The following is a 25548-nucleotide window of genomic DNA, read 5'->3' as shown; positions in this document are numbered from 1 at the left end:
ATGCAACATCAGTGTAACAGTAAGGCCTTAATTCATCACTTTGTTCCTCCAATTTCATGCCAGTGTAAAACCAGTTGCACTGGGATACAAATGGAGTACTGTAGTGATGAATCAGAAATATCTATTCTATAGCAGTGCTGTCAATTTTCGCATCACATTTAGATTGTTATCTCTCATTAGATTTAGACTGTAAATTCATCATATTTAAACTGAAAACTCTTCAGGGCAAAGACTGTCTCTTAATCTATGTTTGCACACTGTCTAGTACATGTGGATCATGTTTTCAGTTGGTCCCTAACCACTACCATAATACATTCATAAACTGATAATAATTATTCCTACAACACTCAATTTTCAAAGAGGCAATTCACTAATTTTTAGAAGGAAAATGCCTTTAATAGGCTTCAGTTTTCAGTTTGAGACAGAAGTGCAGAGTATTCACCCTCTGAAACACAAGCCCCATTAAAGATGCCTCAGGCTGGGCACCCAAAATTTCGTAAGTCCCTTTTGCAAATATAGGCCCTCACCTAGACAGTGCCATAAGCACTGCATTGGTAACTCAAAGGAGAGAGTGGTTCACTTAAGGTTAGGTTTTCAATTATTGTTGTGCTGCTTGTACTTTCGATCTTTTGTTTGCAATTCCATTTTGAACAAATTTGGAATATATTTCATGTTTTCATAGCAGTCAGCTCTCAGATAGAGGCTTTAAGGCTTCTAAAACATATTGCCCCAGGATGATTAAGATACAATTATATTTTCTTTAAAAAGAAAGAGCTGAAATGCCAAAGCTAATCAATATAGAAAAATCCAGAAATTAACAAACAAGAGACTAGGTAGAGCTTCCATTCTCTCCGCTAACACAAATAGTTTGTCTCAGAGCATCACCAAGATAATCCCCAGAGAAAGGACACAGCTTTTATTGTTCTTGAGCACCCTCAGTTGTCTCATTAAGGAGCAGCAGAGACAAGAAATAGTGCTACATATATATATACACACAAAGCTACATAATGGAGAACAGGGGTAGGGGTTAAAGTTTGGAAAAAGCTGGCCCAAAAAGAAGGCGAGTTTTCTATTATTCAGTTTGGATAGCCTGATCACGACTGCCTTCCCTGTAAGAAAACAACTCCTTTATTCCCCTCTTTCCTAGAACTAACTAATGACAAAGAACGGTAGTGGTGGAAATTATTAATGTGATACCAAGATATGGAATATTAGTAACCTTCGATCAGGTTCCCAGAAGCTATATAGAGACCCTCCCCTTCTCCATAGCCTTTGTTGCATGTAGTTTAGCACAGGCTTATACACACAATGGGTAATATTGTGACTAGTCATGAATGGTTGTGTGATAACAGTGAAACTGCAGATGAACTCTTGGGCCCAGAATTTTAAAGGTATTTAGGTGGTGTTGTGCTCAGCCTTGGTATGTCTAACTGATTTAGGAGCCCAAGTCTCATTTCCAAAAGTGATTTAGGAACTTAGGAGCCTAAATATCATAGACTGTCAATGGGATTTTGTGCCTACATCCCTTTTGAAAATGAGATGTAGGTTCCGAAATCCATAAGGCACAGCAATGCTGAACGCAGCAATACCTAAATAACGTTGAAAATCTGGGTCTTAGCCTACTCTGCATACTTGCAAGAATGCAGGAAGAATTCTGGCACTGGCCATTCCAGGCCTAAAGGCTAGGTGTCAGAGGTGTGTTAGTGCTGCCAACAATATCTCACGGCCCAAGGGGGGGCCTAGCAGCGTGTGTCAGGACCCTGCCTACATTTGAGAACAGGAAGCAGCTAGACCCAGCATAGGAAGAGCGTCCACTGCACTTTTCAAGTCTCTTGTAATTGCTGCCCTTTAGATGTAATCCTCCCACCTCTGTCTACACTCAGGTATGACATATGCAGACTAATGAGACTGTGACTTTAAACCCCAATGCCACATGATAGACCAATGGTTGTCCCTATTGTTGTGCACCAACTAAGGCAGTTTAAATATAATAAATGACAGACTGAATATAGTGTTGCCCTTATGCGACAATATGGTAAAGTAGTATTGGACAACAATCTGCCCCTCCAGAGGAAGTAGTCTCTGTGCCAAAGTGTGCCCTCATTGACTTCAGTGCAATCTGTAATTCAAGTCAGTGAAGTCCTTGAAGTCTGAGGGGTGGCATTTGAGTAAATGATGGCAGAATTTGTCTGCTAGGGAAGATGGAAAACACTTCTCGTCCAAATCTCGGTTTCTCACAATGTTAGTTGCTGCCTCGCAATGCACTTCCCTAGATGTATTCCATCTATCTCCTTCTACTGAACCCTGGTGGGCTGCACTTCCAAATACACCTTAATATGACTGACTTTAAATGCCACGTGATGGACCAATGTCTTGATATTGCTGTGCACCAACCACGACAGTTTAAACATCATGTATTTATCCCCGTGTTTGTATAACATTTTGATCTTCAGGAATGGAATCAGCATGCACAATAAATGACAATTTTATCCTTTATAAGTTTGGCCATTGATTCAGCAAGATACTTAAGAACATGCCTGACTTTAAGGCATGAGCAGTCTCATTGGGAGTTAATTCCCATTGGAATTAAATGTATTAAAGTTACTCACACACTTAAGTAATTGCAGAATCAGGATCTTAATTTTTAGAAGACTAAATCATAAGAACATAAGAACGGCCATACTGGGTCAGACCAAAGGTCCATCTAGCCCGGTATCCTGTACTCCAACAGTGGCCAATGCCAGGTGCCCCAGAGGGAATAAGCAGAACAGGTAGTCATCAAGTGATCCATCCCGTGTTGCCCAATCCCAGCTTCTGGCAAACAGAGGAGAGGGACACCAACCCTGTCCATCCTGGCTAATAGCCATTGATGGACCTATCTTCCATGAATTTATCTAGTTCTTTTTTGAGCCCTGTATAGTCCTGGCCTTCACAACATCCTCTGGCAAGGAGTTCCACAGATTGACCATGTGTTGTGTGAAAAAATACTTCCTTTTGTTTGTTTTAAACCTGCTGCCTATTAATTTCAGTTAGTGACCTCAAGTTCTTGTGTTATGAGAAGGAGTAAATAACACTTCCTTATTTACTTTCTCCACACCAGTCATAATTTTATAGACCTCTATCATATCCCCCCTTAGTCGTCTCTTTTCCAAGCTGAAAAGTCCCAGTCTTATTAATCTCTCCTCATATGGCAGATGCTCCATACCCCAATCATTTTTGTTGCCCTTTTCTGAAACTTTTCCAATTCCAATATATCTTTTTTGAGATGTGACGAGCACATCTCCACACAGTATTCAAGATGTGGGCATACCATGGATTTACATACAGGCAATATGATATTTTCTGTCTTATTATCTATCCCTTTCTTAGTGATTCCTAACATTATGTTCATTTTTTGACTGCACATTGAGTGGATGTTTTCAGAGAACTATCCACAATGAGTCCAAGATCTCTTTCTTGAGTGGCAACAGCTAATTTCGACCCCATCATTTTATATATATAGTGGAGATTATGTTTTCTAATGTGCATTACTTTGCATTTATCAACACTGAATATAATCCTTTGCTGATTTTACTTCAGCCAATGAAAGAGGTCTATACATTTGGTTTTTAGTGATTTATTTGGAAGCAGAAGTTCTCACTCATTAATTCTCTCTGATATAACCCAATTTAACCTTGCTTACAAATGTTATTAACTCCTTCCCATACTGACCCTGTAAGAATACTACAATAGAGCAGCCCAATTACTTGATTATAACATGTGTCACTTACTTACTATGACTGAAACCTAAGCACAAGACACAACATTTTGAAGTTTCACAAAACTTCAGAATACAGAATGTTTCAAAAAATTTTCCCTTGGAGACAGAGAACTGGCTTCTGCTCCACTTACACTGGTTTTATACTAGTATAATCCTATAGACTTGAAGTAAATTACTCCTGAATTACACCAGTGTGAATGATAGGAAGACCAGACTCAGAGGGCCAGTTTCTGCTCTCAGTGACATCAGTGTTCATCCAGAGTAACTTAATTTGCTGCAGTTGAGTTATGCCAGCATAAGTAATAGCTGATTTTGGCTCAGAGTATTTCATAAAGGCTGTATTTCACCTCCAAATGCATTTTACCTTATTGAAGCATTTAGTATTTGATAGGTATTAAATTTAACAGTCTTTATTCTGGGGATTCCCCCAAGTAAGTGGACCAGGAATGCTTCTGGTCTGTGATCACCTGTGATCTGCCAGGCAGAGGTGAAGCAGGGGTGATAGCTTATTGTTGCCCAAGGTCTTCCCGCCAGCTATCAAATGTACTATTGCCCAATTTCCAAGCCAGAGGATGATCTACTGCATTTACTACCGTCTAGGAGGAAAGAAGATTAGGGTTCAAGAGGGGCATGGTTGTCTGAGAATTAAATAGTGGAGAATCTTGAGGTCTTACACAGGAAAGGAGAATTAGTGGTTGAGGCAAAGAGGACATAGCCCATCTCTTATATACCTTGACCCCCACAGCAGTATTTTAAAGAGGGCATTTAAATCTCTCCTGAAATCCCTCAGTTCTCTCCTTAAGACTGCCCTCTGCCATTACGTCTATAAAACACACATCAGTGACTAGTCAGTTGGCATGCTATGACCACTGCTTATTATGCTAATCAGAATAATCTGACTCTGATGCTGTGCTCCCCCCAGTCTGTTTGTTGTATTCACCTATGGTCTCATCTTGTACTTAGAGTGGAAGGACTTTTTGATATGTGCATGTACAACACATAGCACAATTGGGGCCTGTTTGGGGCCTGTAGGTGTAATAATAATTACTAACCTATAAAATATTAAAGAGCCATCCACAGATGCTGTATTCCACTGCGTTTGTTTCTGCGAAATGAACGTGGAAGACGACAAACAGGTTTCAACTTTTGTTTTTCTTTGCAACAGACTATTTTGCAATATCTCAGTGTTATGCCATAGTGTAACCTGGTATCTCTTCAGCACTTTCATTCCAGAAATCAGAATTCCACTTAATTCTTTCCAGGCATTTCTTCTCTCCAGATAACAGGTCTGGGTTTGATCATGAGGATTAAGGGTGTCAGAGGGAGGCTATAACAGACGTCACAGCTGTACTTCAGCATCTATTGGCTCTTTTTTATTAGAAGATTGTCATTCCACCTGGTAAAAACATGAAGCAATCTGAAATATACTTTTGCATCCACTTCCCTTACCTCGAATATATTTGATGATTCATTGCTGTACTGATTGGTAATGATTTCTGATTGGTCGCTGTACCACTTGAGTCCACCCAGAAAACCGTCTGCATCCAAGTCATTCACATCTAGTTCAGAGAGGTCAAGTTCTGGGAGATCTGGGCAAAGAGGCTGGTCTTCACCAACCAGAGCAGCACACTGCAGGGAGAAGTACAGAAACACACACTTTCATTAAGCACCGGAATGTGTTAACCATAACTGCATGGATGAGAATTGATCCTTGATTAAGTCACTCACTTCCACAAAGCAGGTCACTAGAGTTAATCTCGTTTTTAGAAAGACACACTGAGTGTTAGATTGTGACTAGCCTGCACAGGTGAGCAAAGTGGTCACTACTATCCTTTTTCTTATGTGCCCTGGAGTGTCTAGCATCTGCAGCATTAGAAATCCAAACAAGGACTGCCAAGGCATGGCTCTATCTCTTTTCTGTCCCGGCCAGCAGAAAGGAATCAGCGCGGGTGGGAGTGCATGGGTAACCAACTGGTCAGTGTGTTTTATGCATCCTCCTCTATGCCCAAACCACAGAAGATGTGAGTCTGTTACAGCTGCCAGCTATACAGGCTAGATCTGTAGAGGTTCATGCTTTCAGCTCTATATGGCCTTGGTTTAATCCCTTGGGTCAGTCAAGATGTTGACTGCCACATGTACTGCACCCTGTTGAAGGATACAGCAGTAGGTGCTACACTGCTCAATTCCCAAAGCTCCCGGAGACACTGTGCCTGCCTGCCACAGGCCATGCACGTCTATACCCATGTACCAAAGGCTCTGGCTTATCAGCACCCTCAGGAACTGCACAGATTTTAACAACCTGGTTCTAAAATACTGTCCTCATAGTAAGCAAATCATGAAGTGTACCTCATGCCCCTGCCAAGTGCTACAGCAGTCACGGTTAGTTTATGGGGTCTTCCAACCTGTGGCTGTGCTGGTTGTACGTGCATACACTGCTGTGTCTAAGAGACTTACGGTCTGTAAGCAGCAGCTATCTCAGAAGCACCAAGAGGGAGCTTTCCTCTGGCCTGCCCAGTCAGCACAATGCTACACTTGTCTCAGCCTCCTGTCATTGCTGGGGAAATTCATCGTAGAGCAGATGCAACATTTAAGCCCAGTATTAAGGGACTAAGGGGAGGGAACTAAAGTGTGTGGCCCTTCTTCGCTAGTGTGAATGTCGTCCTTTGCATACCTTAGAAATAGAGTACAGACCAGTAGAATATCAATTTCATTAATATAAACCCAGAATATTTTCTTTAGTATGTCAGGATCAGTCATTTTAGGTATCAACGGAGGGAAAAAAAATACACACTTTCATACTATGTTTCTACCCTAGAACAGAAACTTTAATTCAAAAATACCACCTGAACCATTTTTTCATTATTAACAGAAACCAGGAGATACACAATTGAAGTCCACACCTTCAGCGATAACCAATGGTGTAGCTCCTTTCACTGCTGCCCCATATACATCATTGGAAAGAAAGGTGGAGAGTTCTTCTGTACAGAGGCTACTGGCAGTTCCAGCAATTAAGTGGTTAAAAGCCATAACAAAGCCAGTTGAGAATGGGTTTTCACCATTGATTGTTTCTAGCTTTATCAGTTTGTGTTAATGGTAAGGATGGACCAAACAGAAAATCCAGACCTCAGAAACTCTTGGACTCCAGTTAGCTGATTGGGCAATTTGAATGATCTACTAGGTTCAACTTTGAATGAAGTCAAGCCCAGAAGTACCACCATCTGAAAAGGTAGGTTTGTAGGGCAATAACTTTACCATGCCCACTGACATGGATGACTCACTATTTGTTATGCTGCTCTTGAAAATGCTGCCTTTTGCAGTGATATGAGAGAGCTGAAGTTACGTTTAAATAAAATAAATTTCATACAGATTTTTGTAGCTAGGAATCTTTGCAAGTCTACACTGCATGGGCTATATGCAGCAGCATAATGGTGAGCAACACTCTGGGAACCAGGAACAGAGTCAGCAGACTCAGTCCAGCTGCTAAAGGCTATAATTTACCATGCAACTTCCCAGAGCCGGCTCTAGGATTTTTGCCATCCCAAGCAAAAAAATTTTTGGCCACCCCCGCTTTTTTTTCATGCCCTCCCCTGCCCCCGGCTCCGCCCCCTCCCAATCCCTTCCCCAAATTCCAGGCCCCGCCTCCTCCCCCAGGCGTGCTGCATTTCCCCCCCCTTTGCTTCCTACGGCTCCTTCCCCCGCCCCGCAACCCTCCACCCTAGCTCACCTTCGCTCCGCCTGTTCCCCTGAACAAGCCGCCGCTCCACTTCTCCCCCCTCCGTCTCAGGCAAGGGAGAGGTAGCGCATTCAGGGGAGCAGGCAGAGTGGATGTGAGCGAGGGTGGGGGAGGGAGCGCAGGAAGTAACGGGGGCACAGGGGTAGAGGAACGGCTCCCCACCCCAGCTCACCTCCGCTCCACCACCGCCGCCTCCCCCGAGCGCGCCGCCGCTCGGCTTCTCCTCCCTCCCAGGCTTGCTGCTTCGCGCAGCAAGCCTGGGAGGAAGGGAGGGGGCTGAAGCAGTGCGGCGCGCTCAGGGGAGCGGGCGGAAGTGGAGCAGAGGCAAGCAGGGGCGGCAGGGGTTCATTTCTAGGGGCAGCATGGCCGGCGCCGGAATGCCCCCCTAGAAATGTGCCGCCCCAAGCACCTGCTTGTTTTGCTGGTGCCTAGAGCCGGCCCTGCAACTTCCACTAGTCTACCAGGATACTACAAGACAATTATACAATAGGCCAAGGGGCAAAGGAACCTAGGGATTGCAAGGGGAGCCTTTGAAATATCAATTGCTTTTCTTCCTGTTATTTAAGAGGGCTTGGAGCTTCAACAGGCCAAGGCCTTGCTTAGGTGAAATTTTGTACAATGAAATTTACTTCTTTTTATTTTGGCCACAGAAAAACTGCAAAGAAAAAGAAATTAAAAAGCTTCCCCATTTTCTAGCGCTGACATAACCTTCCAGCAGCAATCTTATAATGCCAAGATGACCTTTTTTTTGATGCACAGATGAAATCTGTGATCTCATTAAAGGATAATCTAGTTTTTGACTGAAAAGGTAGATTCTCAGCATCATTCCCAGGTTTGTGTTGTGGAGGTCACTGGCTTAAAACTGATGCCGTAGACTTCTAAAGTATCCTGCTGATCTGTTACTACTTTCGTTTGTAAAAATAGCTTCACTCTGTACATCACCTACTTAAACATCTTAGGGCTGTAGTAATATGCATTGTGAAAGTCCTGCAATGGGCATTCTAAGCAATATAAACAGCTGTGTAAAAAATGTCCATTGCAGCTTTCATTTGTCTATAATGACGGCAATGTCACTTAAAAAATGTAACAGCTGAAATGAAGTACACATGCTCTTGCCAATGTTGACATGATAATAAAATCAATGTTTCTGAATATGGCATTATGCTTCTAATCTGAGACACATTAGTAGCAAGTGTTCCTGTTATTAATTTATATTTGGCTTTTGGATGATGTCAGGTTTAACACTCCAAGTCCTATAATTGTCCTCATCTGACATGTTGATATTTACTCTTTGCCTTTACATCTGTAACAGGTGTGCCTGCATTGCCATAACACATTTCACTGTCTTTTCACAGGTATGACAGTTATTTCACAACTATATCCTTAATTTTATAATAAGATTTAAGAGGATAGAGTAGTTGCTAAACACAAAAGGTTAATTATTGTGCATTATTTCACTTCAACAGACTTTTTTTTCTTTGTTAGGGAGCAAACAATAAATTACCTTAACTGCACTGATGATAATGAATCATTATAATTAAGTATAATTCTTCATTAACCTTTTAGACGTCTTTGTGCCTTTGAAGGTAAATTAAAAAAAAAAAGACTGGACTTGTGCCACATTAATTATATTAATGTAAAAATAATCTTTTTATTTTTAATAAGTTTGTTGAAACAGCAAGGGGATGAACCCTGTAAAGAATGACAGACTTAATAGAATGTGTGCCATGCAGATTCTCTCTATCAATCTTTGCAACCTGACTGTACATCACCTTCATGAAACAGTGAAACACTGGGGATTCTGATCAGCTATAGTGACGCAGGCCTTTATTAAGCAACATGCTAGCCTGTCATTACGTGCAAGAGGGTATAATGCATTTTAAATTGACAACAAACATTAACAATTCAAAATATGAAAGCTGCCTACAGTACCTGCTGCTTGTAATACTGTAGATCATAAAGGTGATCCCCAGAGCCAAAGCAGCATGCAGCCACTACTATGTCGCTATACAAAGTAAAATGAAAGAGCCAGTTGGTAAAAATCTACCAACAGCTAATCCATCCACCACACAATTAATATTAAGATCAACCCTTTTTTTCTCTGTGAAAAAAATGATTGCTATAAATGATCTATTCCGTTACTAGCTTGAAATTACTGCAGGAACTCTGATGATTAAAATAAATCTTCAATATTTCTATATAAGCTGGTTCCTCAATCAAATCCTAGCAGCATTAAGAATAATACATGGATGGAAAAATGAAGCTACAGCAGCTGAGACCCACGCTATAAGCCAGACAACAACCCACAGGATACTCCAGCTACTCAGAAACAATTAGAACTTTGGAGCCAGAAAGTCATCCACTTACAGCCTTGACTCATAATAGCTACAGGACATATGAATTATCCATATCTATTCTGTTTTACCAAGAAATCAAAACAAGATAAGAGCAATTACAATATGCAAACAGAAATCAGTGGATACAATGGCATGCTGCAAATATTGAAAACACGACAAAAAGAGTTAAGAATCCGATGCATGCCTTAATAGATAGGAAAAATGTAATTATACAAACAGAGAACACCAGCACATTTTCACTTTAGATGTGTATCTCTGCACCATACATGCATCTTATTTAAGAGATGTCTAAGGGGAGGATTTTAAGTACTTATTCCAAACTTGTCGTCAGGGGGTCAGTTCCTTTGAGCAGGTTTGTCTTTTGGATTCCTCTCAACTGGGTCCAAAGAAAGTTTCCTTTGCTTCACAAGTTGCCAGAACTTTCAGATAAGGCTCCATTTTGCAGAATGCAAATATGCAGAAATCCTCAAACCTCACATTATACTCCAGAGATTACCAGGGAATTGCTTGCTTTTTTCCTTTATGAACTGTAGCCAGCAGAAGCTGTGGATTTGATGTATTGCCATCTATTTTTATAGAAGCAGCAGCAGCGGCAGCAGCAGCAGCTCACATAGTCCCGCATAAACTCTATTCTCATGGTTCATCCTGTTGTCTCTGCTGTACAGTAGGATTTAACTATTTGCTGGACTACTTGGATTAACTGAGAACCTCATCCTATAGAACATTTTAACTGCAATACTATAATCCAGTTCAATAATCAGAAGTAAAGTAACATCTATTTCCAGTACCCTGTTTTAAAGGAATTTAAAACAATAAGGCAACAACATCATATTCATCTTTCTCAGTTTGTGTGTGTCAATTCTGCAAGTGATAAATGAGAAAAATCCTGAACAGAGCATAGCAAAAAACAAAACCAAACAAAAATCAAAATATGAAACCACTGATTAATTTTAACTTTTTTTAAAAAGTCTTAATCTAATTATAAATAGACATGGCATTTTTCCAACCAGGCCACTAAATGCCACTGGAAAGACTTCAGACACTGATTCATATCACTATCTTAGAGCATAAATATTGCATATGACTGGAAAGCGAGCCAAAGGCACATGAAAATAGTTTCCAACTGCAGGAGATACTGATGACAGCAGCTAAGCTGTGATTTGCTCAAGGCATTATAAAGTAACCTTAAATTAGCAAAGTTCACATACGATTCAGACTTCTTTCCAACACATGATCTCTAGTATACTTTTATAATTATTCCATTTAAATGAATTACCTCCAGAAGGGGTTGCACACAAGACAATTCTCACTCTGTTCATAATGCAAAGCTCACCTCTATATCACTCCATACAGAGTCCTGGTTGCACATGTCCCACGCCATCCAGCTCCTGAATGACAGCAGTGTAGCTTTTAAACTGCAATCCACAGCCTCACACAGAGCACACACTCCTGCACAGGCAACTAGACCCTTACTGAGGGTGAACTGAAGGCACCTGTCTTACTACTGTTCCCAGTCACGTGACAAAGCTATTTAAAAAGTAGGCTGGGCTGTCACTCACCCAGCCTTCTGGTGCGGCTGCTGAAACTAGTGACGTCACGAGCCAGAGGCAGACCCGAGGCTTCAGTGGAGTCAGTCTTTCTAAAAACCCCACTCAGGCCCTCGAGTCTGCAGCACCACACTGGGATTAAAATCAGACTTTGATGCCACACCCCCTAACTTGTGCTGCTGCCATATAACTCAAATCCCCTACAATCTTTTTTTAATTTCTTTTTTTTTTTCCAAAACAAGCAACAGACAAAGCTGTAGTTGTTACAAAGACAACCGTGAAGGAACTCTCATATGCGGTAAAGCATGTATTTTTTGAATACCTTGATTCTAAGTGGGCTACTTCGGGTTGGCTAACTAGTGCTGTTTAGTTTGGAAATGTTATTAGAGAGGTGTGTAAAAAGTTACTGCACGATTAATTTTTACTAGTCATTTTATACCTTGTGGAGTATTTTTTTTTAAATTGTGATATATTAGAAACTTCTGATCAATAACTACTGGAGCCAATTTTTTTTTTTAACAAGCAAAGACCTCTACACAGACTGTATCTCACAGTGATGCTGCAAACATCAGTGCAAACACAGTCCTTTACTTATTTAGCATCTGCTACAAACAAGGGGCCTGATCCTACTCCCACTGAAATATGAATTTCTTTTTTCAGCTCTTCTCTATAATCATTTCCATTTCTCACGCAGCCCTCCTGGAAAACAATGTTATTAAATACAACTGTTGTAGTCCTGTCCATAACTGCTCAGATTCCTGTCTCCATTTTCATATAAGTAGTATTTCCTCAGTGCTGCCTTAGGGTGCATTTTTGTATAAACACTGTATTCCAACCTCGCTGACCTGGGCTGTGCATTTTCTGTTTAAAAACAAGAATGCTCTCGTTGTCATGTGAAAACACGACACGCTATTAACAGAAGTGTTTCTTCTTTAAGCCTTTTACAGCTCTCTCCCTGAGACAATGGGAGCTGCTGCAGGTGCAACTGGTTTATGATGACACTACACACTGAATACATAACAAACTGAAGGTACCAAACATAACTGCAGAACATTTCCCACAACAGAAAAAAATAAAGGTCTTGTTTAACCATCTCCACCTGCCTTTTCATTTTTAAAAAAGTTGTGTCTTTGTCTCTTTTTAATTAGCTGTATTCAAAAGCCTAGTTTGCAAAATATAAGTGCTAGATATGAGTCATGCTGTCCTGCTAGTTATAGTCACAAAACCATAATTGGTCATTCTCCTTGCTTTGAAATATTCATTTTCATTGTTAAGTTATTTGCAAACTTGATTATTCTAAATGCTAAATGAATGTAGTTATTATCAAGCTACAGAGATTTTGCTGAGAGAAAAGACAAAAAGAGGCTGCAAGAGGTTATTTTTCAGATACTAAATGCATTCCAAAAATTGTAACAAGTCACAGGAAAACACTTGGCTTATTTGACAATTTATCATTGCTGGATTTGAAAAAAAGTACAGATTTCCCTGCTTGTGTTTAAGTTGCAAATCACATCACACTGTCATATTTTCATCAAACATGAATGACAAAAAGTGACATTGTTTCTACTTTACTTAATTAAAAAAACCCACAACAAAATACCCTATGACTATAGAAAGCCTTTTCCTACAAATGATTAAATTAACGGTATTACTTGGCTCTCACCATGAAAAAAACCTAATTTCCTTCCCAATTATATGCTGATTTAATGATAAAACTGCAGTAAATTATTAAGATCTGGGGCAAAGGTCATTACCTCTACCCTCAGAACAGTCAACTGTGAAATAATGTTGGGCACCCGACTGACTGAAGTGGAGTAGATTCTTATTAATTATTATCAGTGGATCCATGCTTGGTGGAATATTCTCCTTCAATACCTACTTATAATTGTGTTCATTGACTGTACAGAATCCATCATTTTTTTTTAAGTTCCATTCACACCTTTTATAGAAATGTATTTACACTGGAACATTTGTATATTGCTGTTTTGGATATTTTGACCTGCTCGTGTTGTTTCTATTTTCTACAATTCCACCTCACTACGTTTGCTTCAAATTAGCAAGTTAACTGATAAATACAAACTGTAACCTTTGTGGTGATTTCATACTAGCTTTAGAGATGGGAGAACTTTCCTAGCACATAATGTACCAGCAACAACTAATAATAGTATAGCGCTTTACTAAAGGCTTGTCCACACACTGGCTTGATCTACTCTTGCAGCAACAATTTTCCAGAATGGATGTCAAGGAATGTTCTGACCAAACTGTACTTGAAAACCATTTTTCCAGCACGATTCTAGATCACATGGTTTAAACAAGGGTTCTCAGTCTGTTATGGAGAGGCTTACCTTTTAAAGACCTGTCTAGCTCAAATTTTACCATGAACTTGCCCATTAGATATCTTTTATCAATGTCCTTAAACGCGGTTTGCAACCAACCATATATGTAATGCAAAACAAAGTTCCAATAGTATATCATGATAGAAAATAGTTTTGAAGTGAGCAAATTGTGTAAACAGAGGGTTTTAAATTATGGGATTAGATTCTCCTATTGTTCATGCAGAGCAAAGAGCGCTGGCAGACCCACATCTATCAAGGAAGCAGGCAATGGCCATAAACTGCCTTCCAACAGGTGGGTAGCTTACGGAGGCTACGCCAAAGTAAAAGATGGGTTCATATAATTGTGCAGTCTTTACACATGAATACGCAGCCTCTAATGGATGCTGACAGTAGAAATTAAAGCTACTCTCCCCCTGAGGAAACCTGGATTCTTACACCTCTCTGTGCTAGTTTCAGTGACTTTCACCTCTAATGCTTTGTAAATGCTAAAAGCTGAACAAATGTGTTTCCTAGGCAGTTACTGAGGACACACTCATTACAAGTAGACTTTTCAAACTAATTAGATTGCCCTACAGCATCATGTGAAACAAAAGATCTCCTCAGTCAGAGAGATCTTATGGTAAAGACTTCCGGCCTCCTTGGCACTGTTTTCTACCCCCCCTCAGGAGGCCAGCACTCTGTTGATTGCCATTTCTCTTCCTCTGCTTCCCGAGCATGCCGTCTGTGCTTCGCTGTGCTTCCAAAATTCTGCCTTTTCTTCTTCCAGGACCCTATCTCTAGTCCCGCAATCTTTTTCTGCACACATCATTCACTCAGTCTCTTTCTTCTAATATCCTTTTCTCTCACCCATACCATTTGTCCTTTTGGTCCCTTTAGCCCTCACCTCCTCTCTATGGTTCAAACTTTCCAAAGTGGCCACTGCTTTTCGTTTCCTTCATTTCTGGGTGCCCCTCTTCAAACATCATAAGTTGTCTCCAGTTGCACATTCAAAAACTGAGGCATCCAAAATCTGAGTTGACTTTTGAGAAATTTGGCCCAACTTCCTTCACCTATACCACTGATCAACAGGGAACTGTACTTACCCCCCCACACACACACACACAAGTACTGTATGTTGCTGATACTCAACAGATTTAGCTACTTTATCAGAGGAGATGCTACAGTCTAATGATGAGCAAACCATTAGGTTTTACAAATCACAAACAACATGTTAGATTCTCAGCAAGTTACAGTTTACAAACCAGTTTTCATGGAATTTAAACTCATTTCCACTACCTGCCCCAGGAGTCATACAACTTTTTTTTAATGTAAGATAAGCCTGTGCTTTGTATAAAGGACAGAAGAACACTGCTCAGAAGCTAAGTTAGCACAAATGGGTGTCCTCTATAAAGTATACATACTGTATTAATTTTTTATTAGAAATGTTCTCTCTACCCCTCTTCACTTTGCATTTGTTTACCACTCTTCCAGCCATGTGCTGCATTTTTGCCCTGTTCGATTTTTTTCTTCTCTGCTCCTTTTTCCTATCAGCCGGCTCTAAGCAGAACCAGAACCCAATAACATCCTGAACCTGTGACGTTCCAGAGAGTCAAAAATGGGTAAAAGATCTTTGTCTATCTCCAATACTGGTACAATGGCCTCAGTCCTCCACCACTGAAGATAATGGGAGTTTGATCAAGATCGGGTCTAAAAACAGATACTTTCACATACTTTGAGCCCAACTATACAGCCCTTACTCACACTGATAAATACTTACAGACATGAGTAACCCCACTGCCCTGAAGATGAACAGTTACCAGATTAAGTGCTCATCAGTGGGAGTATGGGTTTCACAGTCATGGCCCTTTATGACTGAAAGTTTTGGGGAAGATTTTCAAAAGTGCCTAAATCCTATTGAAAGTTAGACTCCTAACTATCTTTGGCATTTCTGAAATCTCCCCTTAATAAACATTATGAAATTATTTATTAGTGAATATTATTAAAACAAGACAGGAGTAAGGGATTTGTCACCACCAAAAAATTGACTGTATAGAAATATGCTTGTTATAAGAGGTTTTTCCCAACTTTTGGAACACGTTTTTCCAGAACCTATATTCACTATAAACAGCAAAAAAAAAACACCCCAGTTTGTCAGCCTCGTTAAAAGTAGTACGACCAATGTCTTTCATTACAGTATCACTGTTTTAAAGAAAAACTAATCTCTAAAGAAATGTACCCATTTTCTTATATCACACCTGCGAGCTTGGAATTTTTCAGTTTGGGGAGGCTGAACCACATAAAGGAGTCAGTTTCGTATAGAAACCTTTATAAGGGGTTGAGAGCAGATTTTGGGGGGGGGAGGACAGGGAAATTCCTGCTAGTAAGGAAGACGGACCCCAGTTTCACAACTTGCTGCACATATGCAGACTCTTATACCTGAGCAGAGCTCCATTATGGTCAGTGGTGCTCTATACCAGCACAGGAAACTGCCTGCATAGAGTCTGTTGCAGGACTGGGACCACAGATCACTGTTGATACCTCTTTGTTACAGCAATGGGATGGGAATCACTGAGTTATTTTTCTCTTTTAAAAATCCATTTTTCTTAAGTCCCTAGGAAGCATGAGAGACTGACTGTGAGTACTAGGGGCAGGTGTCTTGCAAGCTCTTCAATTGCATTCCCACTCAGTCTGGCCCCAAGTGTTCAAAAGCACCGTTTCCATACAGCAGGCTGAACACTTTACTGTTATTGCACTTTTCCGTGTGTGCAATTGCTCTTTCAATACAAGAAACAGCCAGGCAACAGTTCCAGAGGTGGGATTTCCAAAAGCACCTAAGGGATAAGACTGGTGCTCCTAACTCTCGTAAGTGCTTTGGAAAATCCCATCCAGATTCTCCTGGTTACATTTATTAGCATTAGTCGTAACTTAATTTCCCTTAAGCTCTCATAGTAACTTCTAGAAACTTCTGTTCAATGAGCAATATTTTTCTGACTCGTTCTGAGCAGGGCCTAAGTAGGATAAGCCCAGTATCTGGTATCATATGGGGCATACTAGGTACCTTGCTGTAACCCTGGGGTAATTTTTTTAGGAGCTAAGACTGTTCTAACATTCTCATCTAAAGTACTCTTAAGGTGTAAGGTGTATTAAGAGTTAAGCTGTTTTTGGCAGGGACTCTGACTCCCTCTGTATCTGTACAATGCTGGGTACACTATTGGTGCTCGGTACTGTAAATACTAACATATATGACTATTAACAATATTAAATCTATGTTTAGATGGGTTGCTCTCTAAGGCAAATTAATTCTGTACATTTCTAAAGGGGAGCATAACACCATTTTCATAGATATCACCTAAAGAGCCCCATATCCACCCACTCAGCCAAAAAATGGGCATCATTTAAAGTTTTGCCTTATTGCACATTAAAGAGTCCCTGGTGTGCTCAGGGTGCATTTGTACTAATCTATGAGGACTTGGCTAAACCTCTCTAACAAACCATTACAGGGTTATGCATTTTCTTCTCTCCTGAGATGACACATATTTGAACTGGACATGCTGCCATTTTCACTGATTCGACGTGACATATGTTCATATACAGCTGACATAACAGTTGAGAAATGCTGCCTTCTACAGGTAGTACTTATAGCAGAAGTGGGCAAACTACGGCCTGCAGGACCATCCTGCCTGGCCCTTCAGCTCCCCGCCAGGGAGGTTAGCCCGCATCCCCTCCCCTGCTGTCCTCCCTCCCCGCAGACATGCCGCCTTGAGGGCAGCGCTCTGGGCAGCAGGGCTGCACGCTCCTACAGGGCAGTGCAGCAGCGTGTCTGGCTCTGGCCGGGGGCTGCGGTGGCCAGACATGCTGCTCTGAGTAGCATGATAAGGGGGCTTGGGCCTGGGTAAGGGGCAGGAGGTTCTGGGGGGGGCGGTCGGGGACGGGGAATGGGGGGGAGTTGGATAAGCATGGCAGTCCTGGGGGGGGGGCTGTCAGGGGGCGGGGGTGTGGATAGGGAGTCAGGGGATGGGGAATGGGGGGGTTGGATAGCGTGGGAGTTCCGGAGGGCCTGTCAGGGGGCGGGGGTATGGATAGGGGACAGGGAGTAGGGGATGGGGTCCTGGGGGGGCACTTAGAGGCGGGAGTCCTGGGAGGGGGCAGTTAGGGGACAAGGAGCAGGGGGGGTTGGATGGGTCGGAGGTTCTGAGGGGGGCAGTCAGGGGGCGGGAAGTGGGAGGAGGCGGATAGGGAGCAGAGGCCAGGCTGTTTGGGGAGGCACAGCCTTCCCTACCCGGCCCTCCATATAGTTTTGCAACCCCAATGAGGCCTTCGGGCCAAAAAGTTTGCCCACCACTGACTTATAGGGAAGGGTTATTGTATAGGAAGCATACAGTTATGCACATTTTTGTTTCCTTAAAAAAAATGTGTGTATGCAAAGGTAGTGCTTGCAAAGGATGAGTTTAAAAACCATGGAAATTGAGTCCTTGGTATATCTACAGGATGGGTGATAGCAGAGGAAGCGTCCAGACCTCAACTCTGGACTGTAAAGGACAGCTCAGGCTCAGTAGCCATTCAATCCTTGACCATTCTGCTGATAGGAGTGCCAATTCGACTCAGTTTTGGAGATGGTTTTGCAACGTGGTCACTTGTTCATGGGGCTGGGATCTCCAAGCACAAACCAAAATGTTGGAAAGTTCCCATTGCTACAGGCGAGCACGACACCCTTCCCTACCAGCTCCACTTCAAAGCATTACTGTACCTAATGGGGGGGGGAACATCACATAGCTTTCTAACTTTGTCTGTTCTGTAAAATGGCTAGGAAAATGGTTTCACTGGAGTGTACACAGCCCAGTACTGAAAAGAACAGTAACCTTTAAATGCTCTAAAATCATGTCTTGTTTTACACAAAACAGCTATAGTAAAGTCAACGTGAATGAAGCACCTTTGAGTGAAGGAACAGAGGGAAAGGCAGTGGCAGCTTTAGTGCCTCCTAGCAATTTTTGTTAATAAACTAGAGATGACAGACAGCCTTACCGACACATCTCTCATGTTCAAATAAAAACTTCCTCAGACAGAGCTCCGTGGAACTGAGTCAGCCTTTTTTCTTGGGCCTCGCTCTTGGCATTTTTTATATTAAAATAAAGTATAAGGTGGAAATAATTCTACATGGTAGTCATTTGACCTAATTGTTGTAATATGAGGCATAGATATGGTTTTTTATGAGCACAAAGGAAAATACAATATACAAAAACAATGGGAATTAAAAATCTGATTTTGCACCATATAAAGGGCCAGGTTGTGCCTGACTTCTGAGTAAGCAAGTATGGGGAAGGAAAGAGTGTGGAAAGGGTAGAAGACGTTTATCCCATTCAGCAGCTGGCACCAGCTTAGGCCACGTCTACACTACCCGCCAGATCGATCCCCGATCACTCTGCTGTCGACTCCGGAACTTCACCAGGGCGAGAGGCAGAAGCGGAGTCGACGGGGGAGCGGTGGCCGTCGATCTGGCGCTGCAAGGATGCGAAGTAAGTGATTCTAAGTCTATCTAAGATACGTCAATTTCAGCTACGCTATTCTCGTAGCTGAAGTTACGTATCTTAGATCGACTATGTCCATAATAGGTTAATGTTTGCTACTTGTTTCATAAATATGTACCAGCCCTATCCTGAAAGCTCTTCTGTATGTCTGCTCTTTCATCATTTCAATGTCAAAATCATGAGCCATAAGGGAGACCCAGTTAAAGTTCAAATCTATGTCAGGCAACAAGTAAAATGAATTTGCTGGTCTCATGTTTGTTCCTAGTGAATATCTTCCCCACTGTAAAGCTCCCAGGCAAGCTGACACAATTGAGCAATATTTGCATTCTCTGCTTAATAGAACTGCACACCTGGAACAGCAGATCTGGACTGAGATGCATGAGCAGAAGCAATGCCTATACCAAACCCTTGACATGGCTGTAGCAGCAGTCTTTCACTCATATTCACAGATTTACCCTTCGTCTCCCACCAAAAAAGAACCAACCACCCAGCCAAAAATAGGAAGCTGCTTAATTTGAAGTTTATTTTAATTTATGAATTTCAAGTAGAACTTGCAAGTAAAAAAAAAAGGTAAGCAAACCAAAACCAGAGAGCACTTCATCATAATATTATTACCAATTTATTAAACCAAAACTGCATACAATGGAGAAATGACTAAGAAGCGTCCCCAAGGGTTTTGTGAAGGTATATCTCCAGCTGTTTCATTCTCATATGCAACCCTGTTTACAAAGAAATGGAAAAATGTTTGTGCTCCAGCTCAAGATAATATTACATTGTTTGCAGATTTTCTTTTAAAGCTGAATGGGAGTGTACAAAACCAACCATAGACATATACTTTAGGGATAGAGTGCTGACAGTTTTAGGATAGGGTGGGGGAAACACATGGTAAAGGTTAATCCGAGCCCCGGACAGTGCTATAAATCGTAGCATAGCTGGCAATTCCTGCCCAATATACATGTTCAATTTTGTCTCCCATGAAAGGGATGCAGGTACTAAATAACAACATGTTTGATTTTCATTTAGCCGTTTTAATGATAGGGGATATTAACCAGTACAGATAATTTATCTTCAGATATATTTTATACCAGAGAAAATGCCTTACCAATTTTTTTTAAAAAGTCATTTACACAGGGGAATAAATCTTTCCAAACAATAAGTGGGAAAGTCATATTTCTTTAATTTTGCTAAAGTCTAAAAATGCTCATCTAACAGTGAAATAGACAGTAAAGGTATTTTAATCAAGGATATAAAAGGTTCTCTTCTAAATAAAAGGCACAGCTTTATTTCAAAAAATCTCATCTGATTTAGAGAGCAGTATCTTTTATACATTTTGTTCAAAATCTCTGATAAACCAGGAGAGAGACATGTAATTTTTACATCACCCTCATTTTTAGATCAGTCCCAATGCTAAAAATAGACAGAACCTAACCTTTCAAATATCTGTACTGCTGCATACCAGAAACGTAAGCTTTCTATGCTTCTTATGGCTTTCAGTGCCTTGTGCTGTGCTTGTCTTCTCTATTACATTATTCCAAGTTGCATATTGCGCCAAAGCACGACAGGAGTTGCTAGCTGCGATGTGCAGTGCATTGCAATATGTGGACTAAGGACGAGCAGCAAGATCATTTAAAGCAGTATTTCCTCTTTGTTGTGCTGTTTGAGTTCACAGCATAAAGGACACTGTGGCAAAACTGAACATGAGAACTTAAGATATGAAAATGAAGCTGTGCTGGCTGATCCCAGAGTTCTGCTTAGGAAAGCCCTGCTCTGTGTTTTGCAAGACACCAACTTTTTTAAAGTATAAAAAGGAGAGAGGAAAGAAGAAAGGATGTATTCAAATCATTACTGTTTTATTGTTTACTTTGCTTCAGATCCATTTCTAAATATTTAATAATGGGACTTCTCAAACAGCACATTCAACATTGACTTACTATTTGGTGAGGAATTATTACATGGCAGAGCACACGACTATTTCCTGACATTTTGTTTTGTGTATAATAACTGTGCTTGGCTTTAGCAAAAAGGATCAAATTTATCCCTGGTGTAATTCCAATGACTGGAGTGCTAAAGGAATTGAAAAGTCAATGGAATTTAAGGTGATGGAGTTACACTAGGGATAAATCTGGCCCAGTTTTTGTAGACTCTTACTTCCATTTTACATTCTTCACTGTCTCTTACACTACAAGAAGTATAGTTTCATCTTCATTACTGCTCTCTGTTTATCAGGTTTTCATGCCAGACCATTACTTATTATGGGGTAAGTCAGTGAAGTAATATTTCAGGTTGTACCTGGTGCCTTTTAGTTTTTCTGTGAATTTTGCTTACAGGAAATCAAAATAAACTTTGTGCTGGTAGTTACCTGCATATTCCTTTGGAGGAACTAGCAAAAACAAGATCTGAAGGCCTTGTTTTTCTTTGTTTACTGTCATATTCTTCTGCACTGATTCTCTGAGTCAAAAGTTTATCAAGCTTTTTAACAGATCAAAAATGAACAAAATAACTTAGATGGGTCATAAATATGCAAACAAAGAAGCAATGGACTCCAATTAGCTTTCAAAGAGTTTGGATGGAGAATGTCTTAACTGTTGACAAAGAGGCAAGAACAGAAAACAAAGCCATAGAAATAAAAACTATTCAATAAAAAATCGATTTCATTATCACCACCTATACAACTTAATTTTCTTGGCATCCATATCCCTAATGCAGGTTTGTGATAGATTGTACAATCACTTTTTAATTAAGCCTTACTGCGCTTTGTATTAAGAACAACGCAGTAGACATTATGGCATAATATATCTACCAAAATATTTAGTGCTTATCCTTTGCATTTTGGAATTTAAAAGTTGTTCTCTTAGGAGGTGGTATCAGTATTTAACAACATATTTGACAGCAAGTGTATGAAACAAAAGCTTCATGCTTAATCTAAGCATGTCAAAACTGAAACCCTTTAAAATAATTGCTTTCTGAATATATGGTACTTTCATTGCCTTATTTTATTATTACCCAGCTTTCAACATCTTAAGATGCAAAACTTGTTCCATCTCTTTCATACTGATGAGATACGAAGAAACATGATGTTAGAAAGTGACATTTGACCAATACACTTGAATGGCATATAAAAATGGAGGTCATCATGTTACAAAAGAGACTTAACAAGAAGCTGTAGAAGACTGGAAACTTCCTGGGATGATGATTTTTTTTCTCAGTTCTCATTTGGTATATCATATTCTGCTACATGTGGTGGGGCAGATCCTGAAGGAGAATAACAGCTTTTCTTCCAGTAGAGCATTCGCACTTTTCAGAGGGCAACATTCACTTTAATTACTAAAATGTACCCGCCTTCTTCTTCCAAGAAAGAAAAGACTGTTGTTGCATATATAATGTGGCTTTAGTTTTTAATGCCAGAAATGAATCAGTAAACATAGTTACATTATGGTATACTATTTCTTATGCTGTACCATAGTAACCAAATTAATCTCAAGGCACTGCTGGCATTAATTCAATCTGAAGCTTGTACTGTGGGTTTCACATAGGTGCCTTCATCCTATTCTTCTTCTCAACGAATAAAATGGTAATGTATAGCAATATATTTATTTCTGGTTCAGTTCAAGTTGAGGAGTGCAGTACTTTGCACAAACCTAATTAATATCAATCATATATTACGGCACTGAGGGCTTTAATATACAAGAGAATTCTGCGATAACATATGGGAATGGAATAGATGATCCAGGAGCTCCTTTCCAGCCCTAACTTCTGTGCTCTAGGAGATGACAAAGAGAACCACAGGCTAATCATCCTTCTATCAGGGTTGAATTAGGGCAATTTGGGGCTATAAATTCATATTTTCAAGCATTTCTTGATAGCCATGACGACTAGATACATACTTCTAAAAATGAAAGTGGAGATTTTTGTCTCATCATGTGATCCCAAGAGCCCATCCCTAGGCATTGGCCCATAGCAAGGGATTTTCAAAGTGCTTAAGTCACTTAGGATAATAAGTCCCATTGATTTTAAAGAGCATTTTTGCTTCTTAGTGATTTGGGTGTTTTTGAAATTTCCACCTATAGGCCTCATTCCAGTCCTTCCTTCTACTAATGCACATGACCCTTCTGCCAAAGCAATAGGACCAGATTGTGTCACATTTACTCACATTGAGTAGTATCCGATGCAGCAAGCAGTCCCAACAAAATCACTGAGGCAACCCCATCATAAGTAAGGGTAGGAGAATGTAGCCCATAAGGATGAAATTGCTGACTTCTATAAAAAATCTGACAATTAGGCCATATGTAGCTGTTCAGAGTGAAAAGAAGGTCACTCCCCAATTGTGGGATGGGCCACTTGGCTGCAATAGACTACAGCTGAATATTGTCTGGAGTTCTTCTGTGTTCGCTGTGTGAGGGTTCATGTATCCACAGGTCCACTGGCCTTTCACCCAGCCCACCTCAAGTTTGCCCTGAGTCAGCACAGGGTCCACTTCTCTAGTGCACAATAGGTTCAAAAGTTCTCCACGTGAAACTGCTTCACCCAACTTGTTGTGTAGAAGTGCACCAGTGATTCTCTGGCACAGAGAGCCTTAGATGACCCTCTGCCAGTGTCTCCCCAAGGGCCAGATTTTGCAGTCACTGTGCATACAAAACTCCCATTGATTACAGGTTATGTCTTTATAAGAAAACATTACAACTCTTAGGGCCAAATTTTGCAGTCACATGTTCCCATTTGACTCCCACTGCCTTGAGTGAGAGCCGAACGGTGAATCCAAGGGCATAATATAGTCCTTCATTTTCACCAATTGCTACTGAATAAGAACTGCTCAAAAACTTGCTAGTTCAAGCTTGAGTCCCTGTTACTATTTCAGACTCTTCTCTTCTTCCACAAATTAGATACTTTGCTGGCTTCAAAAAGCGAGACGGAAAATACATCCCCAAATATGCACACTTCTGATCATTCCAAAGGGGAAACAACACCAAGTAGCTTAAAATGCTTGTTAGTAAAAGTCTTTTCCATATCATGCAAATAGCAGACAAAAATATCTTCTAGGCAATTGATATACATACAAATATTGGTTATTTTAAACAGTAATTTCTTATTGAGGACATTTCACTGCATAAGATAATATTCAAATTCCTCAAGATTTGCATGGAAAAGGAGTTGGAGGGCACATGATCAGTCATTTAACTATTACGTAAATGAATCTATCATAAGATCACACGGCTTTCAAGTGAGTTCAAACACATATTTAATGCATAAAGGTATGATGAAGAAACTAGTCAACTCACAGGTCTCAAAGCCCAATCTCAATCAGATACGGGCTTGGTGTAAATATGTATAGTATCATGTGCTTTCCAACAGCCTTATGTCTCCACGGAGCAGTCTGACATAAGCAACAGAGACAGGTGGTTCCCTTTCCAATTGACGGGAGAAAAAGGAGTTAAAGGCACTGTATAAATATAGAAGTAATTTTCCTTCACATTCTGTCTATGGTTTTTGTCCTTTAATGACACTTTATTGCATGACCAATTCTCATAACATCCTTGCTACAAATCACTGAGTGTATGTAAACTGGCTTCATGTCCCCAGATATTTATAACCGTAATGTAGTGGAAATTGATAGTGTTTGGCAGCATTGGTTTTGGAGTGCTGACAATTTTTTCCTTTTGGTTTGCTAAGAAAGGATTCCCAAGTAGCCATGAAACCCCAGTTTCCTTGCCTTAAATATATCCCTTTTATATGGTAGCTCGCTGTTACTAATAACTCCCAAAGGAATGACAAACAACAGTCAAGTCATGGTGCGATCACATGCATAGAGCAGGTCACAACTGATTTTATCCAGTTTGACTTTGAAAGCTATAATGGTATGAGATGTGCTAAACCCCACACACTTACAGTTGTTTGCTTTTGAACTTTGCATTATCGGAATAAGAGCATACTGCAACCTGTGTATAAAATTACCTATTTCAGCTTTTTTTTTCCCTATCTGAACATAGATACTTTTACACTGTGACAGCTACTGGCTCTTAAACCATTTTCTTTTGTTGCATTTCCTTAGAAACACAAATCTTTTTCCTTGGCAGCAGTTGCTGTAAGTGCTGTACCACATGCCCAAACTAGTTCTCACTCACAGCTTTAATTCACAGTAAGTGGCACGAAAGGAGGTCAACACTTCTCAAAAACCACTTTCAGTTCTTTGCTGCTTCAGTATCTATTCTAGAAAGCCTTCCTCCCTAACAGAAAGTTGTTTCTCATATTGAGACCCTTGCTTTCATTACTGGCATATTTATGAAAGGACTGCAGAATATACAATGCAGTAACTG

The 25548-nt window shown here is 40.5% G+C and overlaps 1 protein-coding gene across 3 annotated transcripts in view; it reads right to left on the bottom strand.

The window, feature by feature from the left end:
* Positions 1-25548, bottom strand: part of PPARGC1A (PPARG coactivator 1 alpha) — a 479605-nt gene that overhangs the window by 66813 nt on the left and 387244 nt on the right. The window contains exons 1-2 of one of the 3 annotated variants that reach the window (XM_074951596.1): positions 11184-11370; positions 5210-5389 (exon numbers count right to left, since the gene is read on the bottom strand). In XM_074951596.1, the coding sequence (XP_074807697.1) occupies positions 5210-5389; positions 11184-11231 (228 nt within the window). In that variant the 5' untranslated portion in view covers positions 11232-11370. Of the gene's footprint in view, positions 1-5209; positions 5390-9425; positions 9462-11183; positions 11371-25548 lie in introns of those variants that run through there. The other 2 variants (XM_074951597.1, XM_074951595.1) reach the window with 2 other exon arrangements.

The sequence above is a fragment of the Natator depressus genome, chromosome 4 (genome assembly GCF_965152275.1).
Source record: "Natator depressus isolate rNatDep1 chromosome 4, rNatDep2.hap1, whole genome shotgun sequence".
In the NCBI taxonomy this organism is placed as follows: Eukaryota; Metazoa; Chordata; order Testudines; family Cheloniidae; genus Natator; species Natator depressus.
Note: the sequence above shows the minus strand (reverse complement) of the source record. Positions and strands in the feature narration are given on the sequence as shown.